The 22,679-nt window shown below is 42.0% G+C and overlaps 1 protein-coding gene across 4 annotated transcripts in view; it reads left to right on the top strand.

Annotated features, from left to right (window-relative positions):
• Positions 1-22,679, top strand: part of dlgap2a (discs, large homolog-associated protein 2a) — a 188,144-nt gene that overhangs the window by 14,011 nt on the left and 151,454 nt on the right. For 2 of the 4 annotated variants that reach the window (XM_084381047.1, XM_084381048.1), the window contains exons 2-3: positions 7-61; positions 16,632-16,790. In XM_084381047.1, coding sequence (XP_084237173.1) covers positions 7-61; positions 16,632-16,790 — 214 coding nt within the window. The remainder of the gene's footprint in view (positions 1-6; positions 62-16,631; positions 16,791-22,679) is intronic. The other 2 variants (XM_084381049.1, XM_084381050.1) reach the window with 1 other exon arrangement.

Consider the following 22,679-nt stretch of genomic DNA (forward strand, 5'->3'; position numbering starts at 1 on the left):
CGGAAGGTGTTGCCAGGCATACTGCAGAAGCATTGCTGTATCTTACCAGACAGGAATACAGGTAAGGGCCAAACAGATGTCCCCTCTCCACTAAACACAGCAGTCACACACACTCAGTGCTGAGACAGAAGGAGCGAGCCAGTCAGTGGGCGTAATGAGTGGGTGGTGATGTCGGGGTATGGATGCTCAGTGGGTGGGTCACATTTGTCTGTCTACCTGTGTTCGTGTGTGCGTCGAACATCTGTAAGCTCATACATCGTCCGCTGCCTATACGCACTCTTCCTGACTGACGATTTCCACATAGTTTAGTAGTAGTGACTCACTCTGTTCTTACTATTTGGCCACAAACTGATCGCGTTATACTTGTGATTCTTACCATTGAGTTGTATTGCTATCACACTAGAACTGCAACCATTAGTCTAATAATTGAATACTCGATCAAAAGAAAATAAATCAGCAACTATTTTAATGATCGATTGATTGATTGACCTTGGCTAGTTCCATCTTGAATGTAAGGATTTGATAGCAAATGAAGATTGTGATTGTGATTGTGATTGTCACGTTTTTTATTTTACATTTTATAGACTGACTTATCATGAAAATAACCAGCAGATTAATGGATAATGAAAATACATTAGTTGCCGCCCTCTACACAAATCTAGGGAAGATGCAGGAGTAGCCATGTCACCATTACTGCGGTGGATTCTCCCGACAATATCCATGCATTTGATTGCAAGCTTCCCTAAGAAGTGAGTTATTTTCTACTTTTACCTTTACTTTCTATTTAACATTATATTTGACATCGATTTCTGGATCATCTGGAAGAACTTGCGCAGTTCTCAACTGCTCCAAAAGTAGTTGCAAACTTGAATTTTGGAAAAAACCTGAATGCGAAATAAACAAGCCTTTACTTCATGAGGAGTGCTCCTTTCTGGACATAAGTGGATGGGGACTATTATGATTATAATTATCATTATCATATCATTATTATTATTATTATTATTATTTTTATTATTGTTATTATATTTGTAACCCTTCATGAGTGACCTCTAGTTGCCATTTTGTTGCTCATTGCCAGGCGATTAAAGGTGCAATATTTAAGAATTTGATGAGATTATGAGATCTATGTATTGTGTTGCAGACATCTACTGAAATTAGCATGCTAACCAGCTAGCCCTGGCATGTCCCAGTCCATAGTTCCTGTCCTAACTAGTTGAACACAACTAGTGGTGCTCCGAACTCTAAGTCTGGACCACCAGATTAATGCCTAACTGAGCTAACTTGCTAGTGGCTGAGCAGTTAGCTCAGGTGATATGTTGACTCCTATTTGTTTTGAGTATGTCATCAACAGCTGGCCAATTCTTCCATATTGCACCTTAAAGAAATAATCTTGATTACCATGATTTCACATTTTCTTTTCTTTTTTTCTTTTCTTTTTTTACCAATGTAACTGGTTTATTGATAAAATGTAGCTCTTGATTGATTATGCTAGCTAGCTAGTACAGTAACATGTACAGTATATTGCATTATCATGACATTTTTTCTGTATTTCTCCATTATCACTATTGTCGCAACCCATTTCTACTAAATAAATTCTAGATAAAGTTAAGATTGACATTAATATGAAGAACCTTCTGTAGTAAATGGGGGCCATTTGCTAATATGGTTAATCCAACTTTCCATTATTTTGTCACTGTGAGCAGGATGCAGTGGACACTGAGTCACTTCAACTTGCCACCGCAGTAATGGCGGCAACACTAGATGGCGGAACACACAAATCTGCCGCCAGATTGGTCCATACTGCAAAATGTTACCTCCAGCAAAATCTTTTAACCATCTAAGATCATGGACTTCTCTGTGTGGCCTTACTTTCATGTCAGAGGGAGGGAAGAGTTTTGGGAGACAGTTGTTGCGAACTTCTGATGATGACAAGCTTCTTCACATCATTGCAGGTGTGAAGAGGTTGCTGATGAAATTGAAGAGCAGAGAGATATACTCAGGTACCTGGCCGCAGTCCTCACAATAATGACTTCTTCTCTCTGTGCGTTCACTTTTGGCGACTCAGCCCCTCTAACCTCTCGCCTGCAATGAGACTGCATGCACATGGGCTCCCACACCATCCATCCCACTAACAAAACCTAACTAACGCTGCTCCGACGGCTACCCAGCGGATCGCTCGTTTGTCAGACTCATGGCCATTTTGTCATCATAGTAATAGCTGCTATCTGCAGTGAACTTGTGTCCTCTATTGTGCTCTTTGTTCAGCAAACAGTGGAGGAGCGGTGTCTTTCATGGAGTGTTGTGTTTTTTCAGACACATCACTGGAGAGCTAAGCGCACACACCCTTCACAGGTGTGAGACACATGCCGAAAGAGAGGAGCAAGGGCGCAGCAACCTTGGCGCTAAAGAGAGAATTGGAAACTTCTTATGAGTTTGAAGTGTTGCTTGGGAACTCCGAGTTCTAACTGATAACTGTGGAGCATCTCGCAGCGTGAAATTAATGTTTGATGGGGCGTACGGGCGAGATCATCTGCACTTCAGCAGATAAGGAACCTCTAAATCAATAGTTTTTCTGGTATTTGAGCATAAAAGTTATGTGAGCCAGTCCTGGGCCAAATTTAAATCCAATCCATGTTATTTGGGTGCTAGGTGGGTGGGGCTTGCACTCATTCAGCGTTCCTCTTTTTGTGCCACGCTAAGTTTAATCACCAACAGGAAAGCGTGTGAAGATTTTTATTATTTCCAAATGTCAGCTCAAGTTTTTATGGAATATTTCACAAGAGTTATTTCCGGTGTGTTTAGTTAAAGTGGCTGGCAATCAATGCATGAATATGGAGGACCCATGGGTGCACCTTTCCACTGGTCTCAGAACAAGGTGTTCTGACAGAGTGGACACTTATTAAATAGCCTTATTAATATGGATGTGTGATGCTCCGAAACTTTCCCAGGAATACTTTAGCAGACAGCATGTCTGGAATAGAGAGCCAGTTGAAGTCTTAGTTCCTCACGTTGTGTGTGTACAGCATGTGTGTGTGTGTGCGTGTGTGTTCAGGCGACATTGTGGCCATTTGAACGACAAATCGACAACGACATCAATTTGACTGCGCTTGCTTACAAATTCCATTTCATTCTGAAGAAAACATTGCTCCTCACTGAGAATGTATTTATTCTGATAGATTGCGCTGTCGAAGAGACACAGTACATGGCACTTCTCTTGAATACTCAGCAGCGGTGACTCAAGAAAACTTGAACTGATTTTTTTCCAAACTACCTCGCCCAAAGTTCATAGATCATCATTCAGCCGCCGCCTTCCATCTCAGACACAATTCAGAGCTCTTACTGAGCAACGTCGGGAAGGCACAGTGGCACAGCTGCTAACAACCTCAGTGCACGCACGCCACAGTAGTTTCTGTGTTTGTGATGTCTACCTTGGCATCCTGTCTCCATGGCAACACACTTTGTGGTCTCAGTAGTTGCAAAGACTGCATTGTGTCCATTTTTAATCGGCGTGTCTTCTCACTGCTGATTTGGTGATGCACAACTGTCGTATTTGCATATGCTAAAACGACGGCATAAATTAACGCCAGCATCGATGCGAGGAGTACGCTCATGAGTGAGTACAGTAGTGTTGAGTCAGGCTTGCCTAGGGAGAGATGCGAGTTGTAAAATTCAGTGCAGGGTTTGAGGAAAGAGAGGGTACGGTAAGATGAGTGGAATATCTAGGAAAATGATGAAGAGAAAGTAAGATTAGAGGAGACTTTGAAAGTAATGGCCTTGAAAAGATTGCTATCTCCTGCTGGTGAATATGAATAAAACGCCCGCATTGTGTGTGTGTGTGTGTGTGTGTGTGTGTAAGCTCACGTCTGTGTGCATGTGTGCTGCTCTACTGTACTCCATTGAGCGACGGGCGCCCTCTCCTGGGCCATTTCCCAGCTCTCAGGAAATCCATCTCCTCCTCAGAAACACTCCTCAGCCTGCTCCCAGCTTCTGCTTCTCTGATTTTAAATCTTGTGCATAGAAACTGGAGGCTTATCGTAATCTTACACTCTCTCTGTTATCAGTGTGTCCCTCTGCTCCTAATGCACTCCTTAAGCAGAAGCCTTTGTTGCTGATGAGCACTCAGCATTTCTATGCCACGAATTCACTGAATGTTTCTATTTATAGACACCAATTAACGTGCAAGTATTTCACCATTCTGTTGCCATTTTCCATGTCCATGCTGAATTTCTGGCATCTTTTTATCATCTCTTCCTGTTGCCTGCTAAGAGCTACTCTCCTGCTTTTGCTTTTTGTAAAAATGTAACTAATTTGTAACTCACTGGAAGCTAAAAACTTTTTCAAGATTTGTAGCTAATGATACCGACAACATGTTCACCTCCCCTGAATGAGCAGCAGTGTAGTTTTACTTATGTCACAATCATACTATGGATGCAAAGAGACATGCTGACTGTTGTGTTCTGGGAAGCCCTTCTATCATTCCTTGCAGTACTTGAACACGTCTGTTTGGCATTCATAGCCTTGTATCCTCATCGATTTATTTTCCCCGGGGTCTTGCAACCCACCTCTACACACACGCACACACACACACACACACACACACACACACACACACACACACACACACACTAACCATTGCCCTCATTTACAATTCTCATGTGTTGTACTCTGTGTGCAGGTAAGTGTACCTGGTGTTGCTGTTTGTGTTGCATTTTTCACTATTAGGATTCATATTATTCGACATAAATATTCTTATTGCACGCATAATTTGTGGTCGAGCATGCAAAATGTGTATTAGTTGTGCATGAGCTCCTGTTTTGTGTGTGAAAACAAGAGATTCAAGTATTTTTCATGACGGCATTTGATGCATATGACTGTGACAGGACAAGACACATAATAAGTTGTTGCAGTTCTCTTCATTTGATTTATTTAGTCTGAAGCATAGCTCAGAATTTATGCGAGCAAAATTACAATGGCTTAATGTCCTCGTTAAATGTGCTATTAAATCAACAAACAAGAAGCAACATTAAAGGGGCACCATGTAGCTTTGGAGAAGAAATTCAAACTGTGAAATTTAAGACTTACAATATTAATGTGGTAATAATTAGGGCTGCCACAAACGATTATTTTGATAGTCGACTAATCACCGACTATTTTTTCGATTAGTCGACTAATCGGATCATACGTAAATTGAATGTATAACATACAGTTTATCGTACCAGCATGCAGCTGCTCTTATATAACAATCATTAGCTTTCAGCTTGAAGTGTTTAAGGTATATGCTAACTACTAGTGACATAGGCCTTAATAAACTCTCCCATGACATTCTCATGCACCTGTACATCAGAAACAATAGGAGTGATAGGTACAGTAGGATATGCAATAATTAACTACTGCATACATCTTGACAGCTCTACTTTACACTGTTGATTTGTATAATCCCAACAGACATGTCCGGTGATTTTCAGCTTTCTGTGTTTGTTTCTGTGTCTGTTTTGATGATACAAGTCAGAGGTCCTGAAATGTGTGTTTCTCTTCTATAAAACACATTCTACATCGCGGAGGCAACGTCTCTCCACTGAGGGCTTCCTTCACCTTTGAAAGGGGGCAGAGCTCCGTGGGAAACACCTGCCTGACACAGCAACGTAGGGAACCGTGCACGTCCGCGGCGCACAGCTCCACGGACATGCACGGGGGAAAAACGGCGTCGCCGTCGCACCGAATGCACGTGGCTACGCGCCGCTTTGGGTTGTGAGCACGCATGTTGCGCGTCTACATTGGAAACTAATAGGTAGACTATTATCAGTATAATCAGAGGCAACCATGAATGAGTTCGCCTCAGTTTCACGTGATTGTCACTGTCAGCCTGTTAATTTTACTGACCCGAGCGGAGACGCACCCCCGCCCCCCCCCCCCCAAACAAAAACTCTTCGGATCTGAACGATTCACACAAGTCACCTAATTGGCCACGAAAAAAGCGAGTTGCGCTTTTCGGCGCGCTGTTTGCATCCCTGAATATAACAAAAGTGCATTTTGTGCTCAGTGCTCACAACGAACTGTATTCAACTTTACTACACTCTGACTCTATATAATCCCAAACTGCACAAGGCTCTTGTTCTTAAGGCTAATGAATCAAATCGTCATCGCTAATGTTAACGTTTACAGCTATCAATATGAGTAAGTAGTAAGTTAGCTCTCTGTTTACGCTAATGTTAGCAGCTAACTAGCCAGTTAGCTTAACGAGACGCCGGTCCCTTTTCATCGTCGTTGTCAGCCACAACGTGCTTCCTTTTCAGGAGCACGTGCATCGCGCTTGTGCTGCCGTGAAAGGCAAGTTCTGTCTTGCAGATATTGCATCGCACACTTTTCTCTTTAGTTTTCTTAAAATGCTCCCACACTTTTGAGCTCCGTTGCCGCCGGGTAGCCATGATACCAGAGAGCCCGTCTGGTATAACTTCAGGTGACACCATGGCTGACCCAGATTACCACTACTGCGCATGTGTGTCAAGGACAGAAAGGCAGACGCGGCAGTGGAAGGTGCCGCAGCAGAGAGAGAAAACAAAGTTAAAAAAAAAAAAACGACGCGTCGACTATTAAATTAGTTGTCGACGATTTTAATAGTCGACGTAATCGTGACTAGTCGACTAATCGTGGCAGCCCTAGTAATAATACAAAGTCAGAAATATATATTTTTTTCCCATAGCTGAATAAACAAGCTGTTCTCAGAGGAAAATAAGGTCCCCATAACACAGTTTGAAGCTAGAAAGGTGGCAGGGTCCGCCACATATCAACAAAGTAAAACAGTACGAAATTGTGTTGTCCTTTAAGGTCAGTTTGTTTATTCAGTTTATTCAGTCATGAAAACAAAGAAAGTTTGTTTATTAATGTGTTAGTTAATGAGAAAAAGAGCAAAATTAGTAATTAGGCTAACCCCGCTCCGAATATGAGTGTTAGCATTGTAGTGCCATTTGGATATCATAAAGCCTAACAATAATAAGGAATACATTTCCTGAATATATTTAAAAAATGTCAGCAGCCAGGCTTGTTAGCTGGAATGCTAGCACAGTAGTTGTTGCGTTACAAGTAACAAAGTATTTTCATTAATTAGCAATCTTACTGCCCCTGCTGTGTCTTTTGTGTGAAGGGTTTGCCTGAGGACATGTTGCCATGGAAACAAGTTGGCCAGGAGGACTCGGGGACTTCGGAGGAAATGTTAGTTAGAAAGCAGGAGAAGTTTCTAAGAGATGAAAATCAACACAACACTGGGGAATTGCACTTTAAAGTCCTCTTAAGAACATCAGAACATTTCCCGTTCGGGAGATTTTTTAAATGTAACCCTAAAAGCACCCTCGGTGTCGGATGCATTAAAAGTTTCTGTCGTGTCCTCTGAACCGCACGCATCTAATGGCTCCTCTCATTGCCTTACTTAGCCTCCGTCCAGAGTCACAGCACGTCCATCTTAATGCTTCACATGTCCTGCCCGAGTCTCTCCGTCCCGCTGTGAATCTCACTGACACGGGAGTGAATCAGCAGCTGCTCTATTAACTTGAGTAATTAACGGGCGAGCTGTCGCTTTCCCTCTTAGTGTGTCCAGCCTGCTTTTGTGAATGCATACACACACACACGCAGACACATACTTTTCATGAACTCACACACCCTCAGTCAGTCAGTGGACACGTGCACAATGTGTCCTCTGGCACACTTGATATCAATCTGCAACAAAGCGCCAACCAGGGAGAGCCTGTCTCTTTCTGATAGCTCTCAGAGGCCTTCGTGCCAACTCTGTATGCTCTTTATACATCCAGAGAGAAACAGAGAGACTGTATTAGACAGATACAGAGAATAAATAAGATTTATGGACTGCATGAGCAAAAAAGCAAAAAAAAAAAAAAAGATGACCAAATTTGCATGATGATGGTGAAAAATAAGACAGCAGGATGAGAGAATAAGTGAGAGCTGACTGAGGAAAGTGAGGGGAAAGAGTGGATGTGTGTGCTGCAGGCTGGAGCTCTCCTCATGTCTGCTAAACTCTCGACTGCTGTAGTTGATAATGATTCCTGCACTATCTCTCCTCCTCAGCCTTCCCTACTTTCTACACCCTCGACTCTCGCAGCCCCCCCCCCCTCCTGCTCCCTCCTCCCCTGCACTTCCTCCAGCAGCGCCAAGGCGTACCCACTGAACTGTTACAAGAGTGGGTAGCTCTGAAACAGGGCCTCTTCCTCCAGGCCTCCGTCTCTGTGAAAGCGGAGTGCCGCAGCAACAAATTGACTGTAAACAAATATGACACAGAAGCATAATGGATCCGAGGGAAAGTCCAAGATACCTTTTGAACAGTGATCTCTGAAATAGCACACGCCGGTCAAGGTGTGACTCAGCTGAATAGTCATGATACAGTGCTTGTAGAAATGATCGGACACTGAATTCAGGTTGAGGTGAGCAGTGGAATATGGCACTATGATCCTGTGTCAGGGTGACAGTCATTGTTTGGCCACTATTTCTTTGTGTTTGTTCGCACATCTGTGGTAGAGTGAAGTGTAGGTAGTAAAATGTAGGCCCATGTGATCCGATGATCTCAGGTGTAATACCTCAGGTTTGACATCGAGCATTTCAATGCTAACAATGTTTTCATCGCTTTATACTACAGTATATGTTATATCAGAGCCCTTTCCTGATTTCACAAGGAAAATATTGTTGAATTTCCTGCATTCTTGTCCGACAACGTGGTCATCCGACTTGTGGCCAGCTGGAACGATGTGCATTGATTTGATCGCTGGATGAGAGGCAGTGCAGATTCAAACATGAGAACCATTCAAAAACAATGCTCAAATTTGAGCCCAGTAAATGGAGCCTGTCGAGATGTAGAGCCAGCTCCTTGTAAGACATCCTACCTGTGATGGTGTTGCACTCAAATTTGCCCTAAAGAACATAGCATTGTTACATGTATCTGGTTACTCCCTAACACTGAATCGCGTCAGCTGATCGTGTTATAGACAGAGGTTTATGCCTTTTTGCATCCCAAGTTTAGCATGCTGCCAGTGATTGCAACAGGCTAGTTAGCTCAATGTGTTGATTGTTGGTTATTGTTCATCAGCATATTGTTTGCTGGTGATGTTAAAGACTTGACTAGACTATGTGACTTGCCTCTGAGTGTTTGTTGAGTGTGTGGGTGCAGGTAAAGAGGAGGGTGGTTATTGAGTTATTGAGGGAGTGCCCCACTAAATCTTGAATGATATATATTGATTGGGCAACATTTTTGTCCGATATTCGCCTCTAACAGATGTCAATATTGGCACATATGTTGTCTGATATGGGCCATTTTTCTTCTTCTTAAATTTCCAGTTTCAGCACACTGATGTCTTTTTTAGACAACAAATTGTATTGTTAAGTATTAAACTATCATCCTTCCATTATGCATATACATTATATCTGTGTAATAACCACATTTTTTAAATCATTGCAAAAATTGTGTGTGCATCGGCAGATATTGGAATTTTCCCTCCTAATATTGGTCGGCCTTGAAAATTAAGTATAATGTATAATAACTATATAATAACTAATAACTATAATAAAGTGTAAAGCCTGATTAAGCAGCTCTTTGCTTGGGTGAAGATGAGATTAAAGGGTAGTTTAAAGGTACTTTCAAGATGACCTGAGGGCAAGGTGTCACCTGTCAGAGGTCAGAGGTAGATAATATTAACATTAATACTGGGCTTCCACAGAAATGCTCACCAAACTCATATTACTGTGTGACTATTAGAGAAGATCCCATTTTGGTAGTATTATCCAAAAGTGTGTTTGTGTGAGTGTGCTGCACAATTACCTGCCCATAAACGTATTTGTGAGCGTGCGCTTCATCTCTCTGTCGGGGACCTCTGTCATTGAACTACACAGTGTCTGACTGGAGGACAGCTGGTCTCAGTGGACTGTCTGTCTGAGCTTGTCCCTGACATAATGAGCGTGCTGGGAATATGCTTTGATTAAACGCTGAGTCACTCCGTTCCAAGCTGCTCATTAATGGATGAATGACGGTGGCAGGAAGTGAAAGAAATGGAAGGTGGTCCCGTTTTAGTTGCTGTGTTGACAAACCTTTTAATTCCCCTTAATTCTTTCTGACTTCCTGCTCCCTCCTCCTCTCCTTACTCCATCAGCACACACAAACACACACTTTATTCATCAGCAGACAATCTGTTCACAGGCCTAACGCCACTACTAATGGCAGACATGGATGGTCCATTTCACTGTCGTGCTCGGCAGTGTTAATTTTGGCACCCGATTTTAATTTAGTTGTAGTCTTTTACCTACGTTGAGAGAAAAAGATAGAATGTCAGATAGTAAAAAACAATGTCAACTGTTGTTTCCAATGTTAAAATGAACCTTCAATCTCAATCGAGAACAGACTCAATCAGATGAGGAAGATCTTGTGATGTGGTTGAAAGCCACTAATTGGACCTTGTGGTGAGACAACACTGTCAACTGCTGTTTCCAAGGTCTCTGTATTGTTTGTTACAGCCTGAAATGGGAGCTTGTAGGTCATGCCAGCATTATTACATAAAATGAAGAACCCATTTCCAGAAAACCTTGCTGCTTGTTGTTGCAAACAGGATGTAGTTACTTTTTCTTTTGGCCAAACCTTGTGGTTTCAATTTACATGAATTAATTCTTGCAAACCCTGGACAGTGTTGTACTTTTTGAGATTGGTCTTGGTCTCATGACCACTTTTGGAAGGTCTCGTCTTATAATTGACCACATTTTTACTTGTTCTTGTCTCAGTCTCAGACAAAGAGGACTCTGGAATTTAATTCAAGACCAGTCAAGATCACAACTGCAGAGATACCACTGAACTCTTTAATACACACATAAAATCACCTCTGCAATGCTGTTTAATTATTTTATCAAGACATTTTTCATGGTACATGTGTACGTACACATGGCAATAAAAGAGGTGAATGAAGAAGAATTTATTTATCTTCTGTGGGTGTTTTTATATGAATCTGGATCTTTTAGATCAATTTTAGGAAAGCCTATGGTTTGCCCGTTCACTGGTCTTGGTCTTGACTTGATCTCAACCCCTCAAAGTTTCGGTCTCGTCTCGGACTCGATACACTGGTCTTTGTCATGACTTGGTCTCGGTTTAGGTGGTCTTCACTACAACACTGGCTGGATATTTAGCTCCAGTTTTGCGTGAATTTATCATATCTTGAATGAATCTGAATCTTTGTCTTGTTTTAAATCGGTCCAGCAGACATCACATAAAAACTGTGATCTTGCACACAACCTTTGCATACTGTAGGCGATTCACGACAAATGATGGTCTTATTCGGTTTAAGTTATTGCCATCTCAATCAAATAATATTTTATTGTGGCTGCTATGGTTCACTGGGAGAAAGCTGCATGTAGTTGGCTTCATGAAATAGATAAAATTGGGGTTGCAAGGTGACACGGAAGGCTGATTCTAAAAGCGCATCTGAAACCTGGAGAGTGGTGGACCGGCTGCATTGTCCAAACAAAGTCAGCCAGTATTGTGTGTGTGTGTGCATCTACGAGTGTGTGCTCAAAGGTGATAGTGGGAATAGCGAACTGTCTGCTATGCTCTAATGGTCTCAAGTGTCAGACTTTGTGTTGAGACTCACCGCAGACTTTGTTTCACAGTTTGTCTGTGTATAGTGTCATCCGAAACGACTGTACGTGTCAGAAACAGTTTCTGTCAAAATGAAGAATTTGGAGCCTTTGCTGTTAGGTAGAAAATACCTGTCATTGAATCTTGGTCTTTCATGTGGTCTCGTCACTTTACACACACTGACGTGGGACTGCTGAGGATATTTGCTCGGCCTGTGTATCTAGTTCTTGTACGCAATGTTCTGAACATGTTTCTCCCACTGCAGCAATTACGCTAAAGTGACACCATTCATTTCAGGCCTCATTATTAGCACAGCAGCTATGCTGAATAGATGGCACCCATTTGGCAGCCTGGAGCTCTCCGACACCTGACAAGGAGAGTCTAACTGAGCCCCACCTGTGTGTCTGAGCATGCTGCAGGCGAACACTTAGTAAACCTTTCTCTATTTTATGCACAGCACTTTTTATTTGTCTTGTCTCTTCACATTCATCATTGTGTTTCCCCGCACACACACATTCAGATGTGTCCACTGCCACCGCCGTATAAAAACAAGTCAAATGAAAAAACAATTTCAATACAAACATTTGTCTTACTGTTTGCACTGTCAGATGTTCAGGTACTCAGAGGGAGGTGATAACTCACACTCTCACTTCATACTGAAAGAAACATTTTCCCTACCTGTCACTCAGCGTTGTTGTCTTTTTAGTATTTGCTAAAAGTCAATTTTTATTTTCTGTTCTATTGCCGTGACAGATAACAGTGACCATGTCTGGTAACAAAATCAGTTTGTTTTCGGAGGAAGTGACATTATCTGTGGATGGGCTGTAGCCGGCAGGCCAGCGACTGGCTGTCTGGCGAAGCTAGCTGTGATTTAATTAGCCAGGATCACAGCCACAACAAATACAAGGCAGGAAGTCAAATACCAACAACCTGCTTTCTCATGACTGAATCTCCGTTGTCTAAGGAAGAACAAAAAGGTGAAAAATGTGGGGTTACAACTAGAAATTATTTTTGGTTTTCACTGACAATCACTCAGCCCATTGTTTTCTTGATTAAGCGGTTATTTTGTCAATAAAATGTCAGATAATACCATTCCAGACCCCAAAAATATGAAGTTCAAAATGATATAAAACAAAACAAAAAACAGGAGCACATCTTAACATTGGAGAACCTGGTAGAAGAAAATGTCTGACATGAATAATTACTCAAATCATTTTAAAAAAGTAGCCTATTTCTGATGATTAACAAATGAATTAATCACCTAATCATTTCAAACTGAAATGCAGTTTAGTTTAATGTTAATAAATCACTCATGAGGGGAAATGTAGATGTTATCAACACATCTCCATGCTGATGGAAAGTTCAAGTTTCACAGTCCACAAAACATTTCTGGAGCTTTACAGCAAAACAGCATTCTCCTGAACCACTGAAGGAGATGGGGCCAAAATAAAAAAAAAACATCCATAAAAATAAATCATACAATGGCTCCATACAGCTTTTCTGGTGTAATCCAAGTCTCAAGATGCCCCGAGATCCCAAATTGATTTAAAAAGACACTATTTACACTGTCGACAAGTGGTCCAGCTCGTGCACCCGCTTCAGACATGCTGAGGCTTTTAACTTGGCGGCTCCAGTGAAGATTTCGGTTTTCAATAATATTTCATATAATTATAACGTGTTTTTGAATCAGTTTGGGATTTGAAACCTCGCCCGACTACATTTTCATTTTTGGGTGAACTTATCTTTTACTGTATGAATTTTTAATAAGTAAATCCAACCAGTCAAAGGCAAACCCAAGGTTGTTTGCTCATAAATGGCTTATAATGATACTTAAATCTTAAGTCAATAGTTGATGTACAGTTCACATGTTAAAACTCAAAGTATTTATGAAAATATTATAAATACATGTCATTTTTAAAAAGATATACAAGCATGTTCCTTTATGTTTGCAAATGCATTTCAAAAAGGCCGCAAATCAAACACACATGCTTGATATTGTCTTATGAATCAAAGTGAATGCAAACTTGAATGGAAACACTCATGTTCAAACAATTCTGATGTGATGAAGTTTGCTTTATTTAATCCTTCCCTTCACTGCACCTACTTCAGCAAGTAAAAACCAAGCGCTTCTCCTCTTTCAAAGATTTGAGCTAACATTTTGTATTGACGAGAGGATTTGTTGATGTGCTCACTTGATTGAGCAGCTGCTGTAACCAGTTTTGTGAGGGATGTTTGTAATCAGGCTCAATTCTGTGGGGAAGATTTGTTTATTTTGCGATAGGCAGATAAATGCACTGATTCATTGGGTAAATACACTGCAGTGTTAGTCACTGATTCATAATGCTATTAGGAAAGCATTCTTCTCTCACTTTACTTTCTTTTGTTTCTTTTGACTCCTAGCTGTCGGGAACTTTTAGATTGGTCGGGACCATATCCTGCTCTACCATCTGTACTTACCACTCTCCGTTGCCTCTTTTGCCTCCCTGATCTTTTTGACCATAAGGTTTTCTTTTGGTTTGTGCATCAAGGCGCCTGCCTCCACCAGGCAGCTGAACCACATGCTCTGACAACTCTCACGTCCAGCCAAACACCATTTGTTGAATATAATTGAATGTGTTTATGCCTGGAGGGACCGGCAGATCAAGGCCGTTCCTCCACCGCTCATCCTTCAAAATAATAATCAGAAAAACAGCATGGAAATCGTCCCTCACACTGTTTATTAACAGTCTTTCGGCTGATGGTGATCGTACACCAATAACAATAATGCACGGACAAATACTTCACCAACCTCTTCTTTTCAAGGACACAGAAAATGAGACTTCGGCTGTACCTCTCTTTGAAGTTATGACTGACTCAGGTTTTTATTGTCGGGAGTGTTTTTCAAAGAATTTCTCATTTTTCTTGATGTGTCATCAGTTACTTCTCTTTGTCAGGGGAATCGTTATTTCTGGAGTGACCTGCCCCTTCTGTTTTCTCTTTTTATCACACTGCCGCACACAAATTGGCATTTTTGCCTCTTTGTGAAATCTCCTGCAAATCCCTTTATCAAGCTTGCAGTTGGAGTGGGTTATCAATGGCGTCAAAGTGTTTGTGCGTGGAACATGTTCTTCCTTGACTGATTGACCAATCATTTCAGCAATATAGGGAGTAACTGGCCACTGTCGCTCACGGTGCCTCTGCAGTGACATCCTGTCTGCCCGATGGCACCTCTTACAGCCAGAGTCAGACCTCCAGCCGGGCAGAAGATAGAATACGACCAGTGTCAACCTCATTCCACCGCTAATCAGGATGATTCACCGCTGAGGGGTTTGTGTTCAGTGAGTGTGGGAGAAATTGAGGAGAGCAGCAAGGATAGAGATGGAGAATTGTTAACAATTCTTAAATACATAAAAACCGCAGAGGTCCTTTGTGTTTTTAATCTTTTTTGAGGCACTGTCTGAAAAGCATGGACATGCTTATTCAGTCATGCAAAATGTATCATTCTCCTGTGAAGCTAAGAAAGTAGCGTTGATGCCTCTTATAATACCAGAGATTAGAGAACAGCATCTGACTTCAGCAGGTAGAATAAAGTTGAGAAGAGAATAATAATACTACAATGTTGAGAGACAAACAATGATTTTAAGGGTAAAATTAGATTTGAAAGGAATAATTTGATGTTTCGGGAAATACTGAAAAAAATGTAGTCAGTTAAACAGAAACTACCACGTAACCATGTTCATCATTTGGTGGTTTACTTTTGACGGAACGAGAGTCTTTATGCTAAGCTAGGCTAATTATCTTTTGACTTTAACTTCACATTAAATGGATAGATAGACTGGCAGATCCTTATCTAACTCCCTGCATAAAGCACATTTCCCAAAATTTCCAACGTTTCCTTTTAAATTATTACCCAAACATCTTTTATAATACTATTATTTTCAACAGCTACTACATCGTTTCAATCGAAACCCTGCCAAACCACTGATTTTAAACAATAACCCTATCATAAAGCCATCTCAAACAAGGCATTAGAGAATTAGGCAAATTTCCCTAATGCATTTATCTTGTTCCCATGGACGGCAGCCACATCACAGCAAAAGCTACATGCGGACCTCATTATTTAAGGAGTGAAATTAAATGGAATGTCACTGTTTTATCATCTAACATTCAAAAGACCAAAGCAGATATGAGCTGACAATCTAAAATGTCAGAATGAAGATTTATCACCTTGTTATAGTGCCACTGAGGACAGAGAGCTGACGGACATCAGTTGCTCTGTTCCTAGCGCTCAGTAGTTCAGAGGCCACATTAAATTTAACTTAATTGCCTTAGTAAATCTACTAGAGCACTAACTTGATGGTTTTTTGATGCAGAGTTTAGTGGGAGAATATTATGAAGCGGCAAATTCAATTCCTTTACTGCTGTGATGACAGATGTTTGACAACAGGCTTTCAATATCTCGGTCCAAACTTTTTCTTTTGTCTCCTTCCTTTCCCACTGCAGCTTCTCTGCTGTTTCTACGCCTAGGGATGAACTGATCATAGAAGTATTTTTTAGTGTGGCTGGAGCCCTTCTAGTACAACAAGTTCTGGCATGTCACAATAAAATACAATAGTTTCCTTTAGTGCACGGCTTCAGTGATTCTAAACCTTTTCTAATAATATGAATGACAAATAAATTATTCATTTCATTCATTTAACGAGTACAGTACCTATTAAAAAGGGATTTAGTGCTTTTTAAGAAATTCATTCATATAAAGTGAAATCAAAATCATGTTTTGTTAACTTACGGCCTTGATTCCACAAAAAAAAGGGAGCAAAAAACATAATGTGTTTTGTGGACTTGAAAAAGGCCTACAACTGTGTCTCCAGGGCAGGCCCGCGGGGCCATTGCTATGAGCCATCTGGTACCTATATTACCAAAGTGAGAGCTTGTCTCTGATCCTGTTTCTGATATTCATTAGCATGATTTCAAGGCGCAGCCGGGATAAGGAGAGTGTTCAGTTTGGGAACCTCAGAATTGCGTCTGTTTTTTGCAGATGACGTGGCTCTGTGGGCTTCATCGTTCTGTGACCTCCAGCACGCATTGGGGCGGTTTGCAGCCGAGTGTGAAGGAGCCATGATGAGAGTCTGCACCTCCAAGTCTGAGGCCATGGTTCTCTGCCAAAAGACGGTGAATTGCCCCCTCCGGGTCGGGGGTGAGTTTTATAGGGTCTTGTTCACCAGTGTCAGTAAAATGGAGTGTGAGATAGAAAAGCGATTTTTTGTAGCATCAGCAGTTAAGCAGGCGCTCCTCTTGACCATTGAGGTGAGGAGGGAGCTGAGCCGGAAGGCAAAGCTTTAGATTTTCTAGTCAATCTACGTTCCAACCCTCACCTATGGTCATGAGTAGTGGCTGAAAGAAAGAGATCATGGATACAAGCAGCCAAAATGAGTTTCCTCCATGGCTGGGCTCAGGCTTAGGGATAGGCTGAGGAGCTTGGACATCCGGAGAGGCCTTGGAGTTTGGAATTATTCAACTTCATTCAGACTTGCTCTTTTGGAAAAATTGACAGCCCTACCTTGGAGTAGGGCCACTGCTCCTGCATGTCAAAAGGAGCCCGGTGAGGTGCTTCTAGTATTGGATTAGGATGCCTCCAGGGCGCCTTCCTTTGAAATTTTTACGTCCAACCGGGAGGAGACCCCGGGGTAGACCCAGAACTTTATGTAGGGATTGTATATCTCATCTGGCCTAGTAATGTCTCAGAATCTCCCAGAAGTAGCTGGAAAGTGTTGGGGGGGATAGGAATGTCTGGTATACCCCGCTTAGCCGACTGCCACCGTGACCTGACCCCAGATAAGCGGAAGAAGAGGGCCGCATGGATGCATGGATGGATGGATGGATGGATGGATGGATGTACTGGATGCCCTGGCATGTGGCCTTTGTGCTCTTCAAATATTGCCAAAATATTCAAAGTTTTCATGGATCAATTCTTATTCCTATTCTTCAGTGATCCCTACTACTACTCCCTACCTCTACTTATTATGTAAAAATATTTCTACTCTACGAACTTCATGGTTTTCAGACAATGAATTCTCATGACTTAAGTCTAGATTTAACCCCCAAGTTTTTCTTTGGCACCAGCATGAGGCTTGTATTTCCTGTTTTTTAGTGGATGGATTATCCTGTTTTTTTCTTACAGCCATTCATGGTCATCGCGGAATTGTAATAACTTTGATCCCCTGTCATTTCATCTGGCGCCACATCTTTTTCAGTTTGTACTGTGGTTTATGACCCACCTGCAAGACTTATGACATCACCTTCATCTTATTACAGCTGCATTAAGATAGATATGAAGATAAACATTATGTCTTGTAACCATCAACTTGCTAGTATTGTCACTGTGAGCATCTTAGCATGCTGATGTGAATATTCTGTTCTCTGTAGATGATATTCACAGGAAAGCATAAAATCTGGCGCTTCATGAGGAGCTGAGTAGAACTCATTGTTAGATGCTATTTCTTGAATCCCACCCTTCATCAAGCTGAGCACATCTACCTTGTTTACCTTGCAAGGACCAGAAACGTAAAGTCACCCTGTTACAAATCACGCCGGCCTGAACGCAGAAGCAAATATTGGTTTTCTTGGCGGAGCAGAGGAAGAGCTTGTGAAAGCAGCACTTCTCCTAAAGCAATAAAGGCCAGACAGTCATGAAGACAGATGGAGGTTATCTCTCCCATCTAGCGTGTCCGACGGCGCAGGCCCAGATAAGGCCCTGCTGGGACCACCACAGGGGGAATCTCACACAGGGCTCTCATTAAAACGGCAGTAATGGTGTTTCACCATCTCACACCTGCCTCAGCAAAATGTGGTGTGGATTTGAAAGAGAGCGAGACGCAGTCCATTAATGTTGATCCACAGCTTTTGTTTGCCTGCTGTGCTGCATCATAGCTAATCAGTGTATTACACTCTGTAGCCATATACACCGCCATATGTTTAAGATTATCGACAGACGAAGCTTATGCATCAATGTGCCCAAATGGTGTGGTGACATCTTGAGGAGGCATCTGCATAAAGGATGCTAATAACACTTCCCTGCTAATGGCGGCGGGTAAATGCCTCATGCATCATAGTGTATGGAAAGTTGGCTGTGTTCAGCGTCGACAGGTAATATGCCCAACCTGGGGGATTGATGGCTCTCTGTTTGGACTGCGCAGACAACAGACAGCCTGGCATATGGCTGTCATCATAATCAAAAGCTAAGGTGTGAGAGATGGAGGTGATTGAGAATTGAGGGATGGATGTAGCTTTGGAGCGCTCACTTAACATTCACTCTGCGACTCACTGCATCACAAAATGATCACCTATACCTAGTCTAAGGCTACTTTTATAATTAGATTTTGTGTTTCTTAATTTGAAAAATATTCCTTTTCTGCAGTCCATGCATTACCCTCTTCTCATGAAGCTGCATCTACATCTATTCAATTTTCTGCACCACCAACCCATTCATTATTGCACTATTACAAGTTCAACTCAAGCCTACTTTCATCAGAGGGCGACATCTTATCTCCGGCCTCTTTTTTCAGTCTACGTGATGCAGATTATGTAATTCCACAGCCTGCCACATCCTCAGTTTGAACCCACTGTTGTTAAATGACTCTGCAGCCTTGCCTCACCTCATGCAGCAGCGAGTACGGTTAATAATCAATCTAGTTGTTTGGCCTCTGTTTATACTGTATGTGTCTGCGGCTGGAGCGGTCTCAAAACTGACAAGCTTTGATAGCGCTTCAAAGCATCTAAGATGGTGGTGGAATATGCAACAGTCTGTAAATTATTAATAGGCTTCTCTGAAAATGTTGTCCAGGTCCAGTGTTGGAGTCAATACGTGAAATCCTGCTTTGCTGATCTACAATTCAGATGATAAAGGAGTGGATGTACTGCGAGTGATGCTAGCCCCCAGTGCCACTGAATTAACATATGAATCAAGACACTCACAGTGCTCTCTAGATATGTGTGTGTGTGTCTTTACTCTGGAAATTGTGCTCTCATAAAGTTTTGGGACATTCTATCTGTTGATTTTGGTCTGGAAAAGAATTTACCTTTAACTGGATTTTGCTCATTAGATCAAAGTGAAGTCCATAATGCTAGTTCTGATTCAAATTTGATTGCATGTTTTACAGTAGCAGAGCATACTGTTTAAGTCTATTTGCCTCTGTAAGATTGCATCTATACAAGTGCTGTTTGCTCCTGTCCTCTGTTTTCTCACTGATAAGAGCTGAATTTCTGAGTGAGACCATGAGATGGTGCTATGTGCCTAAATTGGGCTCTTTGCTGTAGAGATAAAACACATCATGCTATAACACATGGTGCAAAAAACACCTCTGATCTCCAACTTTAGCTGAGAATGCTGAATAACGCTATGAACTTTGTAATTTTCATGCTTTTGTACATCTGATGTTGCCGCAGGTAAAGGACTCTGCAAGGGCGCAGGGAACCGCAGCTTTAAATAAAACCTCTTTCACCCACTTCTTCCCTCTTCAGACCCATAATAAGATTCACCTATACTGCTTAGCATTCACCTATCGTGCACTGTGAGTCAGCTTATCTTTGGTCTGCACGACTGAGAGGGTGAATCTCCGGCTGCAGCGAACAGGCCTTTTGCAATAGATTTACATCACTTTCTCACCCCGCGGAGCACCAGGGAGGAAGCAGCACTGGGATATGGGCTAGTGGAGCGGACCAGGGACCTGTGAAGCATTCAATCTGTGTGCCATCACAACGCATCAGCTGGGCACCTCAGCCCTGCGACCAGCCTGCGCGCACACAGATGACTATTTGGAGAGGTTTTAGCAGCCTGCCTAAACACTGCAAGGTCAACACTAGCGGAACAGGAGGCAGAATTTAAACAGGCTGTCAGTTCAGTGAGAAGACACGGAGGCATGATTGAAACAAGGCAGGAGGGGTGACAGGTGGGAGGGGTTTAACTTCAGGACAGGCTTGCTTTTGGAGAGGTTTTTGTATGTGACTAAGTTCTGCATCAGCTTTAAACAGGTCATAACCTTTTCTCAGATGAAGTAAGGTTGTCAAAAGTGTCGACACTTCAAGTGGCAGTCTGTAAGATGTGGTACACAGTATGGGAAACAACAGTGTGCTAAGTACACAGAATAAAGTCACAAAATATCAATAAGAGAGATATTTTTTTTAAAAATCCATCCTATACTGTCTGAATTTACCAAACTAAGACAAGCTTCATTTCTTCAGTAAAACACACTTCCTTCCGTCATTCAAACTCGGCATAAACAAAACAAAACTCAAACCAAAACAGTCTCAGTTTGCCGTTCCACAATTACCTCTGGTTTATTATTCATAGTGTTTTCACCACACATTACAGTTTTCAATGTTGGTCTACCTGGAGTACTTGCAAAATTGTGGCAATTAATCATTGTAGGAACACCCTTTATTACCATCAAGCAGTCCCGTCAAGTGACCTGAGTCAGCATATATCGATGAAAGTTCATTTAAATACTTTAATTATTAATAAGCTCTGTGGTAAGGGGTTTTCCTCGCTGTAAAGAATAGAGGCCAGAGTGTAACAGTGTAGAAGCCTCAGGTAATTAGAGAAAGCGGGCTGACTAACATCTTGTAGCATCCTCCGTGTCTGCAGCCCTCATAGATTTCTTTCCTCAGATTTACCCGAGGCAAAAAAATACATTTTGTTTTCTCACTGATAGGAGAAACACAGATGTTTTCTGATTTAATCCCGTAGGCTTATCTAGCCATACCAATCAGGTGTTGTGGTGCGTCTGCCCCGGTTGTAGGAATTTGAGAAATTGCTGAGGTGTGGAGAATTATTCTCGGAAAAATAGTTTGTAGACACCGAATCACACATCATCTCCAGCTAGTTTGTGTGATGGAACACGCTTCCATGCAGGGGGAACATGAGGATGCTAGAGACAACTGTAGCTGCCATTCATCCATGCTGGCCAGAGGCCCAGAGAGAAGGGGGGACAAGGGATGAAAAGTGCTGTCTTGGCTGCGTGGGTTTTTGGAAGGGAAAAGAAGAACTGTGTGGCTGGGCGCTGCAGATCTATTTCTTCTTCTTCGACTGCATGATACACCTCAGTAAAGTACCACGGCAAAAACCCATTTTCAAATCATTGCTTTTTACCATGACCACTTCTGCTCTTCATCTTATCTACCACTTCCTTTCCCTCAGCCCCTACTATTTTTCCCTTCCCTGAATGATTTACACATACACTGCCACTCAACTGTCTCTTTTCCCATTTAGATCGTTCTGCTGTGTTTTGATATACACACTGAAAAGGGGCTCGGTGCAAAGACATCTAAAATGGATCCCAGATTTTGTCACACTGTCACAATGCTTGTCAAATTCATCCATAATGCATGGCGAGCCTTCCAGATGTATGAGCCTCCTTCTTTGTCACTCTAAACTTTCTTTTACTCTCATGTCATCTTATGCCGACTTCTTTCCTCATGGGGGAGCTGTGATAACTTATTCCAAGTCACGTTAGAATAAAATCCAACCACTCTTTTGCCTTACAGCGTGACATACAGCACACACTCACATACTTGCTCACACACAGTACATTTGACCCCTGAATGAAAATCTTAATTGCAGGAGAGTGATCTTTTGACCGCCTGTCTTTGTTTTTCTGACGGTGCCGGCAGTGTGTGGCAGATAAAGTGGCCCCGTTATCACAGCCAGCTAAAATTTGAAATTGAAGGATTATAGTAAGTCCTAGCAGAGTGGCTGCCCTCTCCACTGCTATTTTTATGGATTTGAGCATCCCTCTGACTTTGGCTATGCCAGGGGAAATGTGTCTCCACTGCAGATGTAAAGCCTTTTTGTTATGGAAATCACCGGTGTTACAGTTTTGTCAGGATGAAAATGTGTACACACATATTTGTGCGGAGGTTTTTATCCTCCCTAAAGATCGCAGCTCAACCACTTGCCCTCAGTTCCCGAGATCTTTTAAAAGATTACCCCTTCACTTCAAACCAGACTCAGCCAGAAGTCTGACAGAAAAAGGTACATTGTGTTGTGATACTGTTGGAGTCGTGCTGTCTGGTTTGCCATTTGGGCTGT

The sequence above is a fragment of the Pagrus pagrus genome, assembly GCF_965226575.1.
Source record: "Pagrus pagrus genome assembly, chromosome: 18".
Classification (NCBI taxonomy): Eukaryota; Metazoa; Chordata; class Actinopteri; order Spariformes; family Sparidae; genus Pagrus; species Pagrus pagrus.